The 19,751-nt window shown below is 49.5% G+C and overlaps 1 protein-coding gene across 10 annotated transcripts in view; it reads left to right on the top strand.

Annotated features, from left to right (window-relative positions):
- DAPK2 (death associated protein kinase 2) overlaps positions 1–14,589 on the top strand; it is a 116,576-nt gene extending 101,987 nt beyond the window's left edge. For 5 of the 10 annotated variants that reach the window (XM_088024849.1, XM_088024848.1, XM_088024846.1 and 2 more), the window contains one exon: positions 1,494–4,336. In XM_088024849.1, the coding sequence (XP_087880975.1) occupies positions 1,494–2,102 (609 nt within the window). In that variant the 3' untranslated portion in view covers positions 2,103–4,336. Of the gene's footprint in view, positions 1–1,493; positions 4,337–11,456; positions 11,547–11,636; positions 11,721–14,422 lie in introns of those variants that run through there. The other 5 variants (XM_028099990.2, XM_028099989.2, XM_088024847.1 and 2 more) reach the window with 3 other exon arrangements.
- The last annotated feature ends 5,162 nt before the right edge of the window (positions 14,590–19,751 follow it).

Raw genomic sequence — 19,751 nt, 5'->3', positions numbered from 1 at the left:
TTTATATTTCACAGGTTCAGGTGACTTATGAAATGAAACCTCACAAAGCTCCGTTGAAACCCTTTATGTTTGGGTCCATCTTACAAGGCGTACTTTGTCAGAGGACGTGTCGCTAGCACTCTCAAAGCAGAAATCAGGACTCGCAAGTTGTAGAGAGAAAGGAATGACAATTAAAACCTCAACTCTGTAACCAAGGCTCCTTCTTTCTAACTTTCGGCTCTCAGAGTAAAGGATGACACTCTGACCAGAACAGGGCTCAGAGATGGAAGCCTGGTGGGGAAGAGAGGTGGCCACCCCCAGAGCAATGCTGTTCCCTCTGGGGATGTGGGGGCACGAAGGCGACTCCCCGCCTAACCTGCTTCGTAATTGGGCTTCCAGCCGCTGGTTTGGGGAGGGTCTTGCTGTCTAGTCACAGTACAGTGAAGTGCTAGTTTTTGTTTTTGTTTTTTTTTTTAAGATTTATTTATTTATTTTGAGAGAGTGAGAATGAGAGAGAGAGAGTACATGAAAGGGGGGAGGGTTAGAGGGAGAAGCAGGCTCCTCGCTGAGCAGGGAGCCCGATGCAGGACTCGATCCCGGGACTCCAGGATCATGACCTGAGCCGAAGGCAGTTGCTTAACCGACTGAGCCACCCAGGCGCCCACAGTGAAGTGCTAGTTAAAAGCACTTTGCCGAGGGGTGTCTGACTGGCTCAGCTGCAGAGCATGTGACTCTTGACCTTGGAGTTGGGAGTTCAAGCCTTCAAGCCCCACACAAGGCATAGAGATTACTTACAAAAAAAAAACCAAAACACTTTGGTGGGGTGAGAATCAGGAGACCGGGATTCTGGCCCTACTTCTGCTGACTGATGAGATGTGCACTCCCTGGGTCTCACTAGATTTCCCATTCACCTGCATTGCAAGGAGAGGGCTGGCTAGGATGATCTGAGCGTGCAGATGCACAAGAATAAGGCCTGTGGAGGATGGAGGGCAGGGAGGGCTGGAATGCTTCGGAGAAGGTCACGCTCATCTGCTCATTAAAGGATGGGGAAGGCCAAGGGCCCTCTAGGTTTGGAGTGGGCCCAGAGCCCAGAGCGAGGGAGTCTCTCAGGCTTAGTGTGCTGAGTTGCCTAGGCCTGGGATGCCAACCGGCCCTGAAGGAGAAAGGTCCCTCAGCTCCCCTCTGTCAGCCATGGCCTTGTCTGCTCCTACCTTTGAGTGGATGCCTGCAGAGTCCTGTCTATAGCCTGCCTGCCTGTGTGAGCTCCCTAAATGCTGTGCGTGTGGAAACCTCCTCTAATGGCCATGGACCCCTCCCCCACCCTGAAGTGAGCATGCAGCCAGCACCCCTGTACTCTTTAATCTTATTCATCATCTGTGGGGATGCTCATCCCACCGTGGTCCTCCCCGTGGCCTGATGCGTGCAGTGAATGTGTGCCTTCTGCCTGCACCTTGAACTGTCCTTCGGATCAGACATCAACTTAATTCTGGCTGTTCTATCTAAACACCCACCAGTCCAAAGGAGAAGTCAGAGCCCCGGAACAGCAGAAGACAGAACCTCCCCAGCTGAAGACCAAGCGCCTGAGAGAATACACCCTCAAATGCCACTCGAGCATGCCCCCCAATAACACCTACGTCAACTTCGAGCGTTTTGCCCGTGTAGTAGAGGACGTGGCTCAGGTCGACCAGGGATGCCGTGCCCTGGCAGGGACCCATGACACCATCCAGGACGATGTGGAGGCCCTGGTCTCCATATACAACGAGAAGGAAGCTTGGTACCGAGAGGAGAGCGAGAGTGCCCGGCATGACCTATCCCAGCTCAAGTACGAGTTCCGCAAAGTGGAGTCCTTGAAGAAGCTCCTGCGAGAAGACATCCAGGCCACAGGGGACTGCCTCGGAAGCATGGCCAGGAAATTGGACCATCTGCAGGCACAGTTTGAAGCTTTAAGGCAGGAGTGCTCAGCAGACCTACAGTGGATCCAGGAACTGGTGGGCAGCTTCCAGCTGGAGAATAGGAACGCAGATGGCCTGGGCTCCATGTTCCACAGGGACGCCAGGGAGTCCCTAATGGAGCTGCTCGACAGATCAGCCAGCAAGGAAGTCTTGGCCGGCTTGAAGCTCTGAGTACCAGAATCTAGTCGGTGATGCATCCTGGATGATTTGCAGAAGCGTGCTTCCAAGTGCCCTGCCAGGGCATCAGCTAGAATTATCCTGTGGGGTGTGTGTCTGTAGCAGAGCCTTCCACCCCCTTCACAGAATCCAGAACCAGGAAGGTGCTAGCTAGCTATTCATTCTGCACCTCCTCTCACCAACCTGGGTTTCTGGGAGGGTGGCTGGCACAGAGAGCAGCCTGTTTAAACAGCAGGCTGTTTAAACAATTGCAAGTGAATACCCCTCCGCAAACCCTTCTCTGGAGGGAGGATGGCTGGCCCTGGGGAGATGCTTGATAATTGATTTGTAATAATGGATTTGTTCACACCTCACTTCCCATCTCTGTGCCTTAGGGACTGCAGACTAAAGGGCAATCTTTGCCTTAGCTAAGGATAACAATAAGCCAGTGTGGTGCTTTCCTGCTACAGAAGGAGGGATTTAAAATGCACGGAGAAAATATTACCTTTTATTTGCACTGGCTTTTCACTTACTGAGCACTTCCATCTTTGATCTTTTAAAGAACTCTGTGAGCAGGAAGGTGGGTGGTATTATTATTGTTGTTACTATTATTTCCATGTAACTGTTGAGGAAATTGATACAGAGAGGACAAGTAACTTACTCAAGGTCTTTCGTAGCTGGTCGATATGGATGGAACAGAAACCTAAGAAGCCTGACCCTCAGATGAGGTCTTTGGGAAGAAATAGTGAGACTTTGCTATAAATATCCACCTTCACGTTGAAGTTCAGGTCCAGAGGTAAAGTTAGCAACTTCCTCTAGTTCATGTATTCTGCCAGGTATAAGTAGAATGCCCCATTCCTTTAGACAATTGTCCCAAGAAGTGGGTCCTGGAGGGTGCGGTTCGTGGGTCCTATCTAGCCCTATCCCTGTCTGAAGATCAGCTTGCAGAGCAGTAGGCGAGGGGCAGCATCTCCCCCTTTTCCCCTCTACCCCTTCTAGCTAAAGGCCCCAACCTTGTGTTAGGAATGAAGACCGAAAGGAACTCAACAAGAAGGTCCCTTTTCTTATGTACCTAGGGCACTGGGACCCTGAAAGGGCTGAGAAACTCTGAGAGAGTTTAAGACTGGGAAGCACAGGCTCAGTGGTCCCCGCCTGACGCCAAGCTTTGAGCACACCTCCCTGAGGACCGTGTGAGGTCATCTCCCTGGAGGGGCCAGTCAGCCAGCTCATATGGACAGAGCGTGGTGGAGTGTGGGCCTGGCACTGGGCTAGAAGCTTGGGGGTGAGGGACCAGATGGTATCATTTCAAACTGACTTCACAGATTCACAAAACACCCTTGTCAGATAGGCAGGGTAGGTGTTATTCCCAGTTTGAAGATGCGGAAACAGAGAGGTTGTGATTTGCCCAAGGCCACGGTCGTGGTAAAAGTGGCACCCTTCTGATGATACTCTGTTGCTCTTTCTTGCTTCCCCTAACTGCCCCAGGCTCCAGGAGTTTATTCTCTGCTTACAGGGCAGGGATACCCAGACTCACCCATCCGTCTATTGACAAATAATGTTTGAGCACCTGCCAACTGCCGGGCAGTTGGGTTGGCACTGGGGATACAATGTTGAGTGAAAACAGGCTCATTTCCTGCCTTCATGGAGTTCACAGTCAGGAAGAGGATTCCAACATTAATCTAGAACATTCTGCAAGTACAGAAGTGCAGGTGGAACACATGCTATGAAAGAGAAGTGTGTAGCTGGCAGCAGGGGTTTGATCTAGTCGGGGAAGGCTTCCCTGAGGTGGTGATGCTGGAGGCGAGGTCCGTGAAGCAAAGCAGGGAGAAAGAAGTGTTCCCGACGGAGCTGTCAGGGCTAGGGCTCAGTGGTGGAGGGGGCATGGAAGCTGGAAAGGAGAGGATAAGGTGGATATATATATGGTGTAGATGGGTCTGGAGAGGAGGCATGACCAGTGGTACTTTGCCATATTAAAGAGCTCTGCCTTCATCCCAAGAATCATGGGGAGCCATGATGGATGCCAGACTAGTCAGCAGCCTGCGCTGCTGGGCGGGGGGAGGGCATGGCCAGTGAGCAGCACAGATGGCAAGTGGTTTGGGATGAGACATGAGATTTTGACCCCATGCAAACCTACCTCCTTTTCCATTATCCTGCCAGATCATCTCAAATATCATATATAATATTTGTAACAGAAACAGTTTCTATCAAATGTAAGAAACCATATTTTCATCAAATACATGATGCGTTGTTATTTCAGATACCGAAAATAAGAAAGAAAAAAGCCAAGTGAGGTAGGAGACCGCCTCCCCTCCCCCCACCCCAAAGCTGAGACACCTTCACTGAAGAAGGCAAACCAAGAAATAAAGCCATCGTGCAAAAAGGGAAAGCAAGGAAACGTGTGTTTCATCCTTAATGCTAGATGGAGGGATGAAAAATCCTCTCCTGAGAAGAGGAGCCCCAGGTGGGTGGTACTCATGCAGGTGTGCTTTCTGTATTTGCCCAATCCGTGTGATCCGAACAAACCTTAAGCAGAGAATCTAATGTCACACGGTCTGAGGTTGGGTGGCCCCTGATGTCCAGCGGGAGCAGTGTGTTCATCTGGAGCACCTGTCTTCACTTTGGACCCACTGTAATGATATGATGCCGTTGGTTAGAAGACAAGTCCTGATTTCAGAGTCCAAAAGTGTGTGCATTTGGAATCGGAAATGGAAGATAGCGAAGCCCTGTTTCCTGTGCCCTGCCTGGGAGACTGGCTACAAATGACCTGTCTCCAGTCTCTTCAAGAACTTACTCACCCTTTAGCCATGTCACTAGACCTTGACCTCATACAACCAGATTTCCTAAAGGAAAGAAGCCCCCAGCTGAGTAACTCAGGTTAGACTTTCTTGTGAAGGTCGAGATAAAAGGCACTACAGGAGTAAGACGTTGGTGCTGATTTGAGTTAAGGAGACCGGGAACAGGGAGGGGAAAGCGGTTAGTCCAGAATCGTGGCACCGGCCACTCACCGTTCGTGCTGGGAGGTACTGAGAGGCGAACCACCAGACGCTCTCGTTTTACAGCATTTGACAGGACAAGACTCGGCGGGAGTCATGCAGCTGGTCACCCCCAGAGCTGGGGTCAGAACCACGAGTGGTTTTCCTCCCAGTCGTGGAATCATCCTCTCTGTGTTCATGTCCTGTCATTGGTAACTATTTATTATTTAGATGTTTTATAAACAGGCCCTTTTCTGTACCTAAGAGCTTCTGAACACAAGTTGAAATGAACTGAGACGTGCCCCCAAGCCTTTCAGGGAAATTAGAGGAGGCTGTGACCTTCCTCTGTCACCTGGCCAGTCCAACTCCTGTCACCCTGTGGTATCAGAACTTGATGCCAAGGGGAGAGCCCAAGGAGGCCTGTGGAACGCCCAGCTGGAGGATCCGCCGGATTCCCCGCCACATGCCTACAGCTGGTGTCCTAACCGTGGAGTCAAGGGCAGGGCGGGGCTGACAGTGGCCGGATGGGGTGTCAGGAGGGGAATGTTGCACTGGTACCTAGAGGGAGGAAGGCCTGGGGGGGTGCTGCCAGGCCACATCAGCCACAAAGGAAGAGTTTTCATTCACCACATATCGAGAGATTGGCCTCTGCTCTGTGCAAACGCGACCCTGGGCTGTCGGGGAGGCTGAGCATGTGACATCTTCCTGATTACAGATTCCCAAGGAAGCTGGAGAGTTGGCATCTGCGGAAGGCAGCAGCCTGAACCCGCTCTGAGGCAGATGCACATGGCACGTGATAGCTCAGCTTTGCGGGAGGAAAGGTGGAGAGAGCCTGGTAACCGGTGAGGGGGCTGGCAGTGAAGGGACAGGGCAGAGTGATAATGGCAGGAGAAGTCAGTCTCCCCCGCGAGCCCTTCTCCCTGCACCGCCCACCCTCCCCCACAGGTGATCATGAAGACGGCAGCCCCCCACCTCTCTCTGACAGGCGGGGCACCCAGCCCGTGTGGGAGGTGGCTGTGTGCCCAGCCACCAACCCCACTGTCAGCCTCTGGAAATGTCTGTGGCACTGAATGGCCTTTTCTCCTTTGTCTGTGAAACTCTTGGCCTGTGGAGAAGATTCTTTGCCCTGTAGAGGAGACCCAGCAGTGGGCATATTTGAGGAGCAGAAGGGACCAGTTCATCTGGACAAACACTGATTGTGCTCTGGCTCTGAAGGGAGGTGACAGATAAGGACAAGACAACCCCTGAATAAAAGACTCAGTGTCTGTGACAGATGGGAACCACCCCCCTGCCTCTGAACTGGGAGATGGGAAAGGCCATGCTGAGTGATAAAATAGAGGTACCCAATATTCCAAAAAACTAGAGAGATAAATTTGGACTGAGAAAGGGTCAGAGGGGCAGCAAGGGTCAGAAACGTTCTCGGGGAGGGTCCCCCCCCCAACACCTCCTTCCCAAGCTGTAGCCTGAGAAGGTGCCACGTAGAATTTGGAGGGGTGGGCATGAGCCCAGATTAGGGTCAGGAGCCTGGACCTGTTAAACAGAGATAAAAGAGGAGCTTTACAGAAATTTAAGAGAGGGGGTGTTTTCGCTTTGAACTTTTGGTTGTGGGAAATTTTCACAAATATCCAAAATAGTATAGTGAATTCCATATGCCTCTCACCCAGCTGCAACAGTGAGCAAGTTATGGCCCATGATCTCACATGCACCTGCACCACCGCTGTTTCTGGAATATTTTAAAGCAAACTTTAGACTTATTTCACTCATAAATTCTTCAGCATGAATTTCTAAGCACTTTCTTTTTAATACTACTCCTGTACCATTATCACACCTAACAAAACCAAGAATCATTCCTTAATATCATGTGGATACATATTCCATAATCCCATGTCCCCACTTTTCTCCAGGATGTCCTGTTGTGGGTGGTTTGTTCAAATCAGGATCTAAGCACAGTCCATGCATGGCATTTGGTTGTGTCGTCTCTCAGCTCTCCTGTCTTCCATACCAGTACAGGAGGGAGAGCTTTGGAAACTTTTCCTGGGGACAAAAAACTGCTCAGAAAACTGAAGGTCCTGGGAAGAGGGTCAAAAGTGTGGAGCCCTAACTCTGGAAAGTGAGACCAGGTCAGACAAGGAAAGGGGGCATCCCACTCCTTTCCATTGCCTTTTTCTATGTGCGGGACGACCTGCAGAGACAGTCTCTCCACAGATCGCCCCACCCATGTATAAGGAGGCAGACACTCAGGCCCTCATAAGCCTCATGTGCTCCTTTCCTGGAAAGACTGGGAAACGAAGCCAGCAAAAGGGAGAGTTGGAGGTGCCACCTATAGAGAGACTGGATTAAGGGAGATTGGTGGGGCTGGAGACAGACAGACCCAGGCTGGAGATGGAAGTGGGTGCTCAGGTGTCGCTGACTTTCCATGGAGGATGGGGCTGGAGAAATGGCACAGATGGAGGTTTGAAAAGTTGCAATCCGTTTGCAGTTTCTAGAGGAGGCCTGGTATTGAGAGGAAATCTGGAGTGCCTCTTCTTATAAAGAGAGTTCCTTTTTTGTGCCCAGGGGGGTAGCTGCTGTTCCAACTCTCTGCTCTGTGGGCGTCGGTCCTGACCCAGCACACCCTGCTGGACTTTGTCAAGGCCATTTGCATCTCCATAAAAAAAACCTGACTTCAGCCACAGCGTTTTGTCTTCTTGCCTCCTTTCCCGACATTTTTCCGAGACACTAAACATGCTCCTAGGAGCCTGGTCAGAATTGCCCATACTCTGGCCAAAGGACCTCAGGTTGGAAGGTGGGTACTGTGTGTTCGCAGAGAGGGGAGGGCCAAGAGAAGGCAGACCACAGCCCCATCCCCCCCCCGACACCCCTAATTTAATCAAAAGTGTTGGTGCCACATTCCTTCTGGGAACAGATTTCACTGCAGAATTTACGTCTCTGACTTTCAAGGATTAGATGGCAGTGTCAGCATGTGGTGAGCCTCTTGGCAACCAAGGAGACCCATTGATTAAGAAAGGCCAGCCTGACAGATTTATGCCTGGGTGGCCCCGTTCTCAGAGTTCATGCTGTTTTGTGTAGCACATAGACAGGGCCCTAGAAGCAATGGCATCACCTCCCATTAATGGCTTCTGGGAATGGTCCCCCCCTCATATTTTAGTTGGGCCCCTCTGCTCCATGGTTGGCACTGCTGGACTAGTTGGAAGGTAGGATTCTTATTAATGGGATTCCCCTAACTGCGTGTTGACTTTCCAGCCATGGGGTTCGGGCCTCTCTCTTCTGGCAAGAGTGCCAGTCAGTAAGTGGATAAAAAGAGGTCCCTTCCCTCCCAGAGTCTGCTGATCCCACCTCATCAAACTCTCCAAGTGAAGTACAAGTGTCCCCTGCAGGGCTTAGGCTCAAAAGTGAACGCAGACATCAGTAAAGTTAGAGGTAGAAATGTTCTGTGGGTTGGGGAGGCAGGAAATCACCCTGGAAAGGAGATACTAGTTGCTGGGAGGTGCGGGAGAGGGAGAGTAACAAAAAACAAATAAATACAGAATAAAATGTCAGGTAGTGACACCTGTTATGAAGAAATAGGGTGCAGGCACAGTGCACTGTATGGGGCAGTTGGGGTGCTATTTTATATACAGAAGTCGAGGAAGGCTTCCTGAGGAAGTGACATTTGAGCAAAGACCGAACAAAGTGACAAAGTGAATATATGAAGGAGCAAGGGCAAAGACCCTGAGATTTTGGGTTCCTGGGCCAGGAAGCAGACTGTAGGAACCACAGTGACGGAAAGGAGAGAGGGACGAGGAAATCAGGGTGGAGCAGGACCCAGATGCTACAGGCATCTTCTCTTCCCTCTCTGTCTTCCTCCTTCCCCGCCCCTCATTCCCCCTCAGGCTTTGGCCCAAAGAGTGTTTTAGTTTGGGAGAGTGAACAGCCCCTGGCTTTCTCATCCCCCCCTCCAATGTCAAGGGTATGTGCACTTTCCTCCCTGCTCCCTGCTCCCCACAGAGCTCTGTTGACTCCCAGGCAGAGCCCTGGGGAGCCATGGTGTCACGGCCTCCGATCCAGGTGCCCGGGCCTGTCATTGGCAGGAGTGAGCAGGTCCCGGGTCCGAGGATTTCATTCCAGTGTGTCTCTTCAGCAACTCGCGGAAACTAACGTTATAGCTGTTAAGCACCCACGGGGTCTGCTCTGGGTGGGGAGGAGGTGGGGCAGAGGACACAGACAAAACCATGAAGAAAATCATTTCTGTGCCCTCAAGGTGTTTTTCACTAGTGAGACGGCCCCACTGCAGAGCTGGCCGAGGTTGGTGGGAAATACTGAGGGAGCTCACCTGTATTTCGGTCACGGCAGGGAGAGAGTCACTGCCTTTCGGAAGCTGTCTTGCAGAAGGTCATGTTTGAACTGGGCTTTGAAACACACAGGGGCCTTCCGGGAGCACAGGGGCTGGGGTGGGCATGGAAAGTGCGCCTCCTGCTGGGAGATTTTAGGTCCCCAGCAGTGTGGGCCAGCTCTATGCCCCAGCTTCCCCATGCCAAGCGCCATGATGAAAAACCAGCAAGAATGGAGGAGTGCTCCAAGCGTGGATGGGAGACAAGGCCAGCACTCAGGAACCCACGAGCGGCGTCACACAGCAGTCACTGAGGAGCCAAATGAGGCATTGCTGTGAGGAGGCTGTGAGAGCAGAGAGAAAAATCAAGCTGGGTGGGACCATATGGGTCATCCCTGGCAGTTCATTTTCTTGAGGTCACAGAGCTCTCTGAGAATGGATGAAATCTATCAGCTCTCTTTGGAAGAAATGTATATGTGTACACACCCATTAAATTAAATTTTTTATTGAGATATAAATCACATACCATAAAATTCCCCATTTAAAAGAATACAGTTCAGTAGTCTTTAGTATCTTCACAAGGTTGTGCAGCAATCACCACCATCTAACTCCGGGACATTTTGTCAATCCAAAAAAAAACCTCATACCCTCTCAGAGTCATCTCTCAGCGCCCCCCCCTCTAGCCCTGGCAACCACCAATCTCATTTCTGTCTCTATCAATTTGCCTATTCTGGGCATTTTATGTAAATAGAATCATACAATATATGGCCTTTTGTGTCTGGGTAAATAGAATCATACAATATATGGCCTTTTGTGTCTGGCTTCTTTCACTCAACATAATGTTTTCAGGGTTCATCCACATTGTAGCATCTGTCAGTACAGTGGACCCTTGAACAACCCAGGTTTGAGCTGTGGGGGTCCACTTTTATGTGGATTATTTTTTTATAAATACAGTACAGCACTGTAAATGTATTTTCTCATCCTTAAAATTTTCTCAACACTTTATTCTCTCTAGCTTGCTTTATTGTAAGAATACGGTACGTAAAACATATACAAAATATGTGTCAGTCGACTATGTTACCAGTGGGGCTTCTGGTCAACAGTAGACTATTAATGGTTAAGTTTTTGGGGAGTCAAAAATTATATGTGGGTTTTTGACTGTGTAGGGATTCAGTGCCCTAACCCCTGCATTGTTGAAGGGTCAACTGTATTATGAATAATATTTCTGAATTATATTCCATTGTAGAGAATTTTGTTTATTCACTCATCAGATGATGCACATTTCAGTTGTGTCTACTTTTTGGCTATTATGAACAATGCTGCTGCTTTGAACATTCATGTACAAGTTTGCACACTAAAATTTGCAAACCATTTCAGGGGGTTCATAGAACCTCTGAAACCTATCTTTTGCTCTAGGAAAACTTTGTTTTACAGAAAGGGAGGAATTCAAGAGGGAATGGACTCATCAAATTGTTTACATTAAACATGTCCAGTTTTTTTATATGTCAATTATACCTTAATAAAGCTTTTATCCCCATAATACAGATGAGAAAACTGAGGCTTAGTGAAGCTAGGCCAGCTTGTTGGAGAAGTCAGGATTTAAGCTGAGCTTTAACTGCCAGGCTGTGAAAGGCAACTATACATCCCACTTCCTCTCCCTCTCCACTGAAGCCCCTATTTCCTTCAATTTACTTTTGAACGGAGTCCTAATGTTCTATTTGCCCTCTGTTTTGCTAAGCCCAGTACCATCCCAGCGCACAGTGGGCATCCTAGACTGCTGTCCAATGACCCTTCCCCAAAGTGAGCCGTGATTGAAGGCCCTGCCTCCCATTCTTCCCCTCTGGGAGGACAAGTCTCCAGCCCAGCCAGAGTGTGTGTCTGTCTGTGTTATAATGACACCAGGGCATCTCCTGAAAGCTGAGAAGTCTGTAACCATTTGCCTCAACGCAATGGCCCTCTTCATGCCCTGCCCTATGAGGAGGTGCCAGAGTCAGGCTAAGGACAGCATGTGGCTGGGGGTTTGAAGGAGGGGTGGTGGCTGCCGACCCAAGCCCAGTGTCAGCCACCAGATTCTGCTTTGTCTCCCAGCCAGTGGACAACCAGCAAGCCCTGGTCCGCAGGGAGTCTGTGGTCAACCTGGAGAATTTCAAGAGGCAATATGTCCGCAGGCGATGGAAGGTATGTCAGGGTTTGGGGGTGGGGAGCAGGGAGCTCCGGCAGGTCTCTGTGCACAGTCTCACCTGGCAGCCCCTTTTCTCTCTCCCTCAGCTCTCCTTCAGCATTGTCTCCTTGTGTAACCACCTCACCCGCTCCCTGATGAAGAAGGTGCACCTGAGGCCAGAGGAGGACCTGGTAGGTAAATTCAGTGTTCTCTTCTTGGGCAGGATTCTGGGGTGGCCGGGAGCTCGGGGATGGAAGGGAGCAGGTGGGTGCTAACTGTTTCTCACCGATTCTGCTCGTCCTGTCCTCTGAGCTGCATGATCGGCAGAGGCTGCACGTTCAGGGGGCGCCGCTGGGGTGGTGCCGGGAGGGGAGCACTCCGATGGGGCAGCACGGGCTTCTGGAAGATCTTGAATCCTTTCCTGGCGGGCTTTCAAAGGGACTGCTGCTGCCGCTTCACTGCGCCAGGCTTTTCCCTGAGGACTTGTAGCCTGCTAGGGTCCTTGAGTCTGAATAACATGACTACCACAGTCAATCCAAAATGTATTCCTGATAATCTGAAGATCTACTGTAGCATGAGAGCTTAATATTCGTTTTTCAAATTTTCCATTTCTGTTTTGCTTTAAATTGCCATTAATAACAATAATAACAACAACAATACTTAGATGATATTTGACTAGCTTGTTACTGTTTATGTACATTTAAAATGAGGAACTTACTCAGGAGTGTGGCCTCTGGAACCAGACTTTCAGAATTCATATCGGCCACTTACTAGCTGTGTGACCTTGAGGAAATTACTTAACCTCTCTGTGCCAAAATGCTGTCCTGTGTAAAATGGGGTTAACAACAGTTCCTACCTCATAGAGTAGTGACGAGGATTAAATGATGACATAACCTTAGAGCCTGTCATTACAAGTGCTCAGTGTGTATTAGCAGTTATTATTGTATAAAATCTCCCCGTAGACTAAAATGCAGTGCCAAGTGCTTCAGAATGCAGTTAGTGTTTCCGCTCGTAGAGGTGCCCGGGACAGATGCTCCCCACTGCTCATCAAATGTGGGGAGGCCCCAGAAGTGTCTGGGATGGCACAGGAAGGGCAGCTGCCTGGGACGGATAGGGCCGTCAGCCCTGAACAGCCCCAGGACCCGCAGCTCTCGGGCTGCATCCCAGGACCTCCCTCCGCGCCACATCCTGGGGTCCACTTTCTTCAGCCGAAGCTCTTGATTCTTGCTCTTGATTTGGGGGTTTATGGCACCAGATGCCCTCAGCAACTGTGTGGCTTTGGCAAAGCCATGTCCCTTCTCTGACTGCTCTCCTCATCTGCTCTTCAAGGGGACTGGACTTTCCCTCTGAAAATCCCTGTTAATGACAGGCAGATTTCCCCCCCGGCTTACTTTTTCATTGTTTGGCTCTGACTCATGCTAAAAAGTTGCTATTCAGCAGAGCTGGAGTTATTTTTATTGTTACAGCCAGGCTTGGTCCAGGATATATTTGGCTAAAGTTAATCTTTTTTTTTTTTTTTTAAGATTTCATTTATTTATTTGACAGAGAGAGAGACAGCTAGAGAGGGAACACAAGCAGGGGGAGTGGGAGAGGGAGAAGCAGGCTTCCCGCTGAGCAGGGAGCCCGATGTGGGGCTCGATCCCAGGACCCTGGGATCATGACCTGAGCCGAAGGCAGACGCTTAATGACTGAGCCACCCAGGCGCCCCTGGCTAAAGTTAATCTTGACCTTGGATTTCCAACTAGCTCAGACCAGGGGAAGGAAAGGGAGAAGGCTCTGTCAAGGCATATGGCAAGTGAGTTGTTCTCATATGATGGAGGCCATGGGGAGACAGGACTGGAGAATAATTGGAAAAAATGTAAATTTCTTTCTTAATTTTTGTCCTTGTGCAAACATTTAAAAATAGCCCACTCAGTGCCATCAGCTCAATGGCTTATTCTAGCTTATTCTACAAGTGGAAAAGGAAGGCTTGGGTCCCAGACATCTATTATACAGTTTTCTCAAAGGGAATTTCCTTTAATAATAATAATAATAATAATAGGTCCTTTTCTTCAGGCAGCCTTAAAATTGAACATCCAAGAACAGATTATTTATGACGCACTGAAGTCTTTCTGAATTAGTACCTCTTTTAATAAATTTTAATAATTTGATTAGACTGGGGTCGCCTGGTGGCTCAGGTCCTGCCTCGGGTTTCCTGCTCAGCAGGGAGCCTGCTTCTCCCTCGGCCTGCCGCTCCCCCTACTTGTGCTCTCTCTCTGACAAATAAATAAATAAAATCTTAAAAAAATAATTTGATTAGACTGATGTGGCCTGAATAAAAAAGTCACTGTGACCTCCAGGATGGCTGCCCAGACTCTGGTTGAGCCATGGAATGCCCTTTACTCTTTTCCTCTTTCATAAAGATGGAGCCCAAAAGCCAAAGATGCAGCCTAAGCCAGTCAGAGCAGAGGGGATGTGGAGCAGTGGCCATCAGAGCTTGGGGAGGTCCCTGTGGCTTACCCCTGCCCCCCATCCTCTCCAGGCTGAGTTCAGGAGACCCTGAACACTTACCCAAGTGGTCTTGGTTACGTGGCAGCTACAAAGAGCACCAGATATCATCTTCATTATTATTATGATTTGGCTTCTCCTGGTGCCTTGTTTTTCCCAGATGCGCTGCCTGTTTTCCTTCCTCCTGGGAAGGAGGCCTCAAGGCAGTTGGTCTGGCCCCATTTCAGGTCCCTCCCCACCCGCACCCACTCTACCCCCAGACTCTAGACGGAGCAGCAGCCTTCACCTCAATGCCCACCTCCCCGGCTTGCAGGCCCCTTGGCCCAGTATCAGCCAGGCTGCCCAGCACAAACCCATCGCTGGCCTCTCACGACCCTCTTGCCCTGGGCCTCTTTTTTTTTTCCAGAGGAATTGTGAGAGTGACACAGAGGAGGACATGGCCAGGAGGAAAGCTCTCCACCCCCGGAGGAGGAGCAGTACCTCCTAGGTGGCCCGGCTCTCTCTGTGCAGACTCCGGGTCCCCACTCGTCACCAGCACCCAGGCATTCTGCATCCCTGAACGCTTTGCAAGACAGATGAGCCTGCAGGATTCAGAAGAACTTACAGAGGAGCAGGGAGCCCTTGGGAGCTGTGGCCGTCTCCTATGGGGGAGGCCCTGACGTCCTCAAAGCTCTTATTCTCCATAAAACAGGCTTTCACCTGTCTGCCAACCTCAGAACCTCGGGTGAGGTGTGGACTTGAGAAAATGATGTCAATGAACATCATCATCATGGGGGAAGGTCAGACTCGGGCAGGTTTCCTCACAGGATGAGGGAGTTCAGAACGAGCCTGGTGGAAAATTACACCAGAAAGACAGAGGCCTCCCCCATGGGAACAAGACAGGTGAGAAAAGTGAATCTTAGGGTGTGAAGGACCAATCCTGTGACCTCCCAAAACCCACGTGGAGTCAGCATGTTGGGCTGACCAATATATTAGGCCTTCTCAAGTAGTCCACTGTATTGTAATTTTTTTTCACTTTTATTAAACTTCTGATTTACCTGATGCTTGGCTTCTTCTAGGGCTATCCCCATCTGGTTTTCTTTAGCGCAGGTGCCTGACTCTGGGCGAGCACCCAGGGTTGGGGTGCTGAGTGGATGGTGTCTCAGAAAGTCACGGTGAACCATCCCCTCTGGACTATAGGGCACCTGCCTTCTACATCCTTCCTTAAAGGTTTTCCGCCCCACCCCCCCGTCAGCACAGACACAGCATATAATGCCTGTACCCCCCCCCCCCCACTATTACCATTGCCCCTGCTGGTAGGGGCTCCGTTGTGTCTCCCAACCCCTGGTACCACAGAATATGACTATATTTGGAGTTAGGGTCTTTAAAGAGGTAATTAAGTTAAAATGAGGTCATTGGGGTGGGCCCCAATCCAATGTGCTGGTGTCCTTATAAGAAGAGGAGATAGGACATCAAAGAAAGAGCGTGTGAAGACACAGAGAGAAAACAGGCATCTACAAGGTAAGGAGAGAGGCCTCAGAGGAAGCCAACCCTGCCAATACCTCGGTCTCGGGCTAATGGCCTCAAGAGCTACGAGAAAATAAATTCCTGTTGTTTAAGCCACCTGTCTGTGCTACTTTGTTAGGGCGGCCCTAGAAAACGAATATATTTGCCAACTATGGCCAAGATGGGGCAGGGGACTTCTTTTTTTTTTTTTCCTAAGATTTAATTTATTTATTTGAGAGAAGAGAGAGAGCACAAGTGAGGGGCAAGGGGGAAAAGCAGAGGGAGAGGGAGAAGCAGACTCTCCATTGAGCAGGAAGCCCAACATGGGGCTCGATCCCAGGACCCCGAGATCATGACCTGAGCTGAAGGCAGACACTTAACTGACTGAGCCACCCAGACGCCCGGGGCAGGGGACTCTTGAAAGATGTGGATGGAGAAGGGCAAAGAAGGACCCACAGGGAGAAAGGAGAGGAAAAAGAGATGGGTTACATGGACCCTGGAAGTAAGGGAGGCTTAATGACGTAGAAATCTGGGCCCTGCTTTCCAGGCCAAAAGAATGGTGACGCTGACCAGAAGCCCAAGAGAAGGTCCTTAGAAGCCACAGGTCAGGGTGAGGCACTGAGACTGAGAAAGTATGTGGGAAGAGGTGGGAAGAAAGGGGAAGTCTTGGAAGGTGTATGAGGGGAAAGTGAGCCAGGAAGAAGAGAGGGGGAAGGAAAAAGGGCCAAAAAGAAAGGGCCCGGGGAGAAAGGGAGGCTGAGTCAGCAGCAGGTTTGAAGTACATCCTGTGAGGGAGTGGGCCACACTGCTTTCAGTCAGTGCATGGATCCAGAGTAAAATGGCTCCAGGGGAACAGAAAGGCAGCCCAGTTTCAGAAAAGCTCCGAGGCAGAAAGGGAGAGGAGCTGTCAGTGTGTTGAGGAAGCTCTGCAGCTGACCTGTGGTTCCTGGGTGTCCTTGTTCTCAGGCAGAACCAGCTCTCTGCCTCACTGCAGCCTCTGGAGGACAGTTGAGGCTGGGAACCAGGTCCAGGGCCCCAGGGCCTGTGAGGGGCTCTCAGCTGTGACGGGGCACATCCGTCAGTGGGGAATGTTCTGGAACAGGGGCTCAGTGGGAGCTCCTGGGAAGTGATGTGTGGTAGAGGATAGGGGACTGCCCTCTTGCTGGGGAGCAGAGCAGTGACCGGCGTTGACAAACCCAGCCGTGAGTTTCCAACCATGAGCATCGAGTTAGCCTTTTGGAGTTTGTGTGGCCTAGCTGCTACGTTTGACTGAAGAGGAAATTGAAGCCTGGAGAGAGGAAGTGACTAGTTCTGTGTCACACAGCACATTTGTGAAAATGTCTGATGAAAGCCCAGACTTCTGCCTCCTAGCACAGTGCTCCTTTCTTCAGCCCGGTGATCTATGTAGACCCTTAATGAAACAGATGGACTTTTCACTTTGCTTCATTTTAAACACGTTCTCGTCAGTCCTTTACTGCGCCCCGCCTTGTACTTCATTCCTGGAAATGGATGACATTGTCACACGTGCTTCTGTCCATCTTTTCACAGTAAAGGAACTCTGTTGAGGAGTGGAGACATCAATCTACCTCCATGGGCTGCGAGTCAGTCAGGGAACTAGTATATGCCTCGCAGTGTTCTAGATGCTGGGTTTAGGAGAGTGAACAGGACAGACATGGCGCCTGCCCTGAAGGGGTCCGCAGTCTGGGACTCCTCCCTGCCCAAAGACTGTTCCTCCTAGGCTTCTTCTCATCCAGGCTTGTATCAATCAAGCCCCACTCACTGAGTCCCCTCAGCCCAGCTCTCTGGTGTTTGATGGCACCTGCTAGCTCTCCCAAATTCCTTGGGAAGCACAGGGCCAGGCAGTGAACAGAGGTGGGCCTCTGAGGATGCCTTTGAGGGCCAGCAGCCAGAAGAAGCCAGGTGCCCATGCCTTTCCCATACAGAGGCTCAGTCCCTGCAGCCTCTCTGCTGGCGGATGGCTGGTGCCCTCCAGGTATGAAGACGAGGGGGGCAGCTGAACCAGGTATGTAGGGTTGGCTCTGAAGAAGGCTGTGTTGGCCTGCTGACACTTCAAGGCTGAAAGAGACCACAGTGTACTCTGAGGTGAATGGAATATTCCAGTGACGAAAGCTGTGCTCAGTTAAAAAGGCAAGTCTTCAAAGAGATGTGAGGGAGCCCTGCCCCAGGGGTGTTTGCCTGTGTGTTTGCAGGAGGCTGCATTAATATTTCACAAATGCACACATAAATATTTTAGCGCACTGTGTTTTAATGCCAATCTCACCAGCCTTCCTGACTCCAGATCTTAGATTGCATTTGCCTTTTCCACTCACATATTTATTTGGTGAAAACCCTATTTTGGAAGCAAATGAAGACCATATCATAAGAGGTGAACCACAAAATCTCTGTGAAAGAAAAGTCAAGCCCAATGCTCTACAGACAATCAAAGTGGGTATATGTGAAAAGAGATCAACTAAGGACTGAGATATCACAAGGAATTTTATCTGGCGCTGGCCTGTAGAACTTTCTTTCCATCTGGTTCCCAGCTCGATGTCATCCCGACATTGTTCTGTTTGCTGCCGCTGGACCCCGAAGAATAATGTCTTCTTCAGTGGTCAGCTGAGAGGATCCCATTCTAAGCAAACCTTGATGGGCTTAGGGATCGGAGCAATTGAAGAGCGGTGAGCAATGGGTAACTGACTTTTCAAAAAGCAAAACACAGTTGGTGAGCTAGCACTCATAGTTCCTCTTCCTGTGTTTCCCTTTCTCCTGCCAGTTCTCTTTTTCTCTGCCCCTCCATCCATTTGCAAGTCATAATATATAGCTGAAGTACATATTTTAGTAATGTCTTCATTTACTGAATAAAATTCATGTTCCCAGTTCTTAATCTAAGAAACAATTGATTGCACTATCTAGAGGGAAGTAATTTTGTAAGGATTTTTCCCCCTGTGGATCAGTGATCTCCACCCCTGAGCTAGACGGAAACACAAGAGAAAAAGTAAACAACAGAAGCTCATAGTAATTTTTAAAAACCTGTTCTGCAAGAGGAACACTTCACATACAGGCTTTTACTATACCCTCTTCATAACCTTATAAGGGGAACAAGAGCCCCATTTATACAGATGAGGAAGCTGAGACTCAAGAGAGTTAAGAAATTTGCATGCAATCACACAGCTTGAGCACTTGAGATCTAGATTCAGCCCAGTTTTGCCTACTCCCTAATCCACATTCTTCTCTCCCGTTCCTGGAGACACAGTGTGGAGTGGAAAAAAAGCATCCCAGAGAAGCACATACAGTATGATACTATTATTATAAAACTCAAAAACTATACCATACATCGTTTAGCAATAAATGCAAATACGATGAACCTATATGTTAAAAGCAAGGCAATGACATTACTCAAAATTCAAGACGAAGCTTACCTTGAGATGAGGAGGAGCTCATCTGAGCTGAGATGGAGAGGAGCACAAAGGTGGGTGCGAGGCTGTTGGCAGTGTTCTGGCCAACCCTGCATTCACGGTGGGCTTATGGGCGTTCATTATTGTGCTTTCTTACTTACATATTAGTTATCAACTCTTTTGCATCTATCAAATATTACATTAAAATAATAAAAAGGGGGCGCCTGGGTGGCTCAGTTGGTTAAGCGACTGCCTTCGGCTCAGGTCATGATCCTGGAGTCCCGGGATCGAGTCCCACATCGGGCTCCCTGCTCAGCGGGGAGTCTGCTTCTCCCTCTGACCCTCTACCCTCTCGTGCTCTCTATCTCTCATTCTCTCTTTCTCTCAAATAAATAAATAAAATCTTTAAAAAATAAAATAAAATAATAAAAAGGAGGGGGTGAGGTAAAAGAAAAAAAAGATCCTAATGGTCATCAGGTCATCAGATGCTGGAGTGGACAGGACATGAAACTGCGTCATGACTACCCCTAGGAGGACCTTGCCCCTCGCAACTCAATGATGGTCTTTTCTCTATTCTTTTATTGGCACCCTGATCAGAGCTCATCCTGTGAGAGTCCCTGGGCTGAATTAATAGTGCCATTTTATTTTATTTTATTTATTTTATTTTATTTTATTTTATTTTATTTTATTTTATTTTATTTTAATTTTATTTTATTTTATTTTATTTATTTTATTATTTGAGAGAAAGTGCAAGCAAGGCAGGGAGGGGCAGAGGGAGAGAGAGAGAGAGACAATCTTAAGCAGGCTTCACGCCCAGCACGGAGCCTGATGTGGGGCTCGACCTCATGGCCCTAA

The sequence above is a fragment of the Eumetopias jubatus genome, unplaced genomic scaffold (assembly GCF_037043125.1).
Source record: "Eumetopias jubatus isolate StellerSeaLion01/CBP00866 unplaced genomic scaffold, mEumJub1_p1.0 scaffold_7, whole genome shotgun sequence".
NCBI lineage: Eukaryota > Metazoa > Chordata > Mammalia > Carnivora > Otariidae > Eumetopias > Eumetopias jubatus.
The sequence above is the reverse complement of the archived record's forward strand: the minus strand, read 5'-3'. Positions and strand labels throughout refer to the sequence as shown.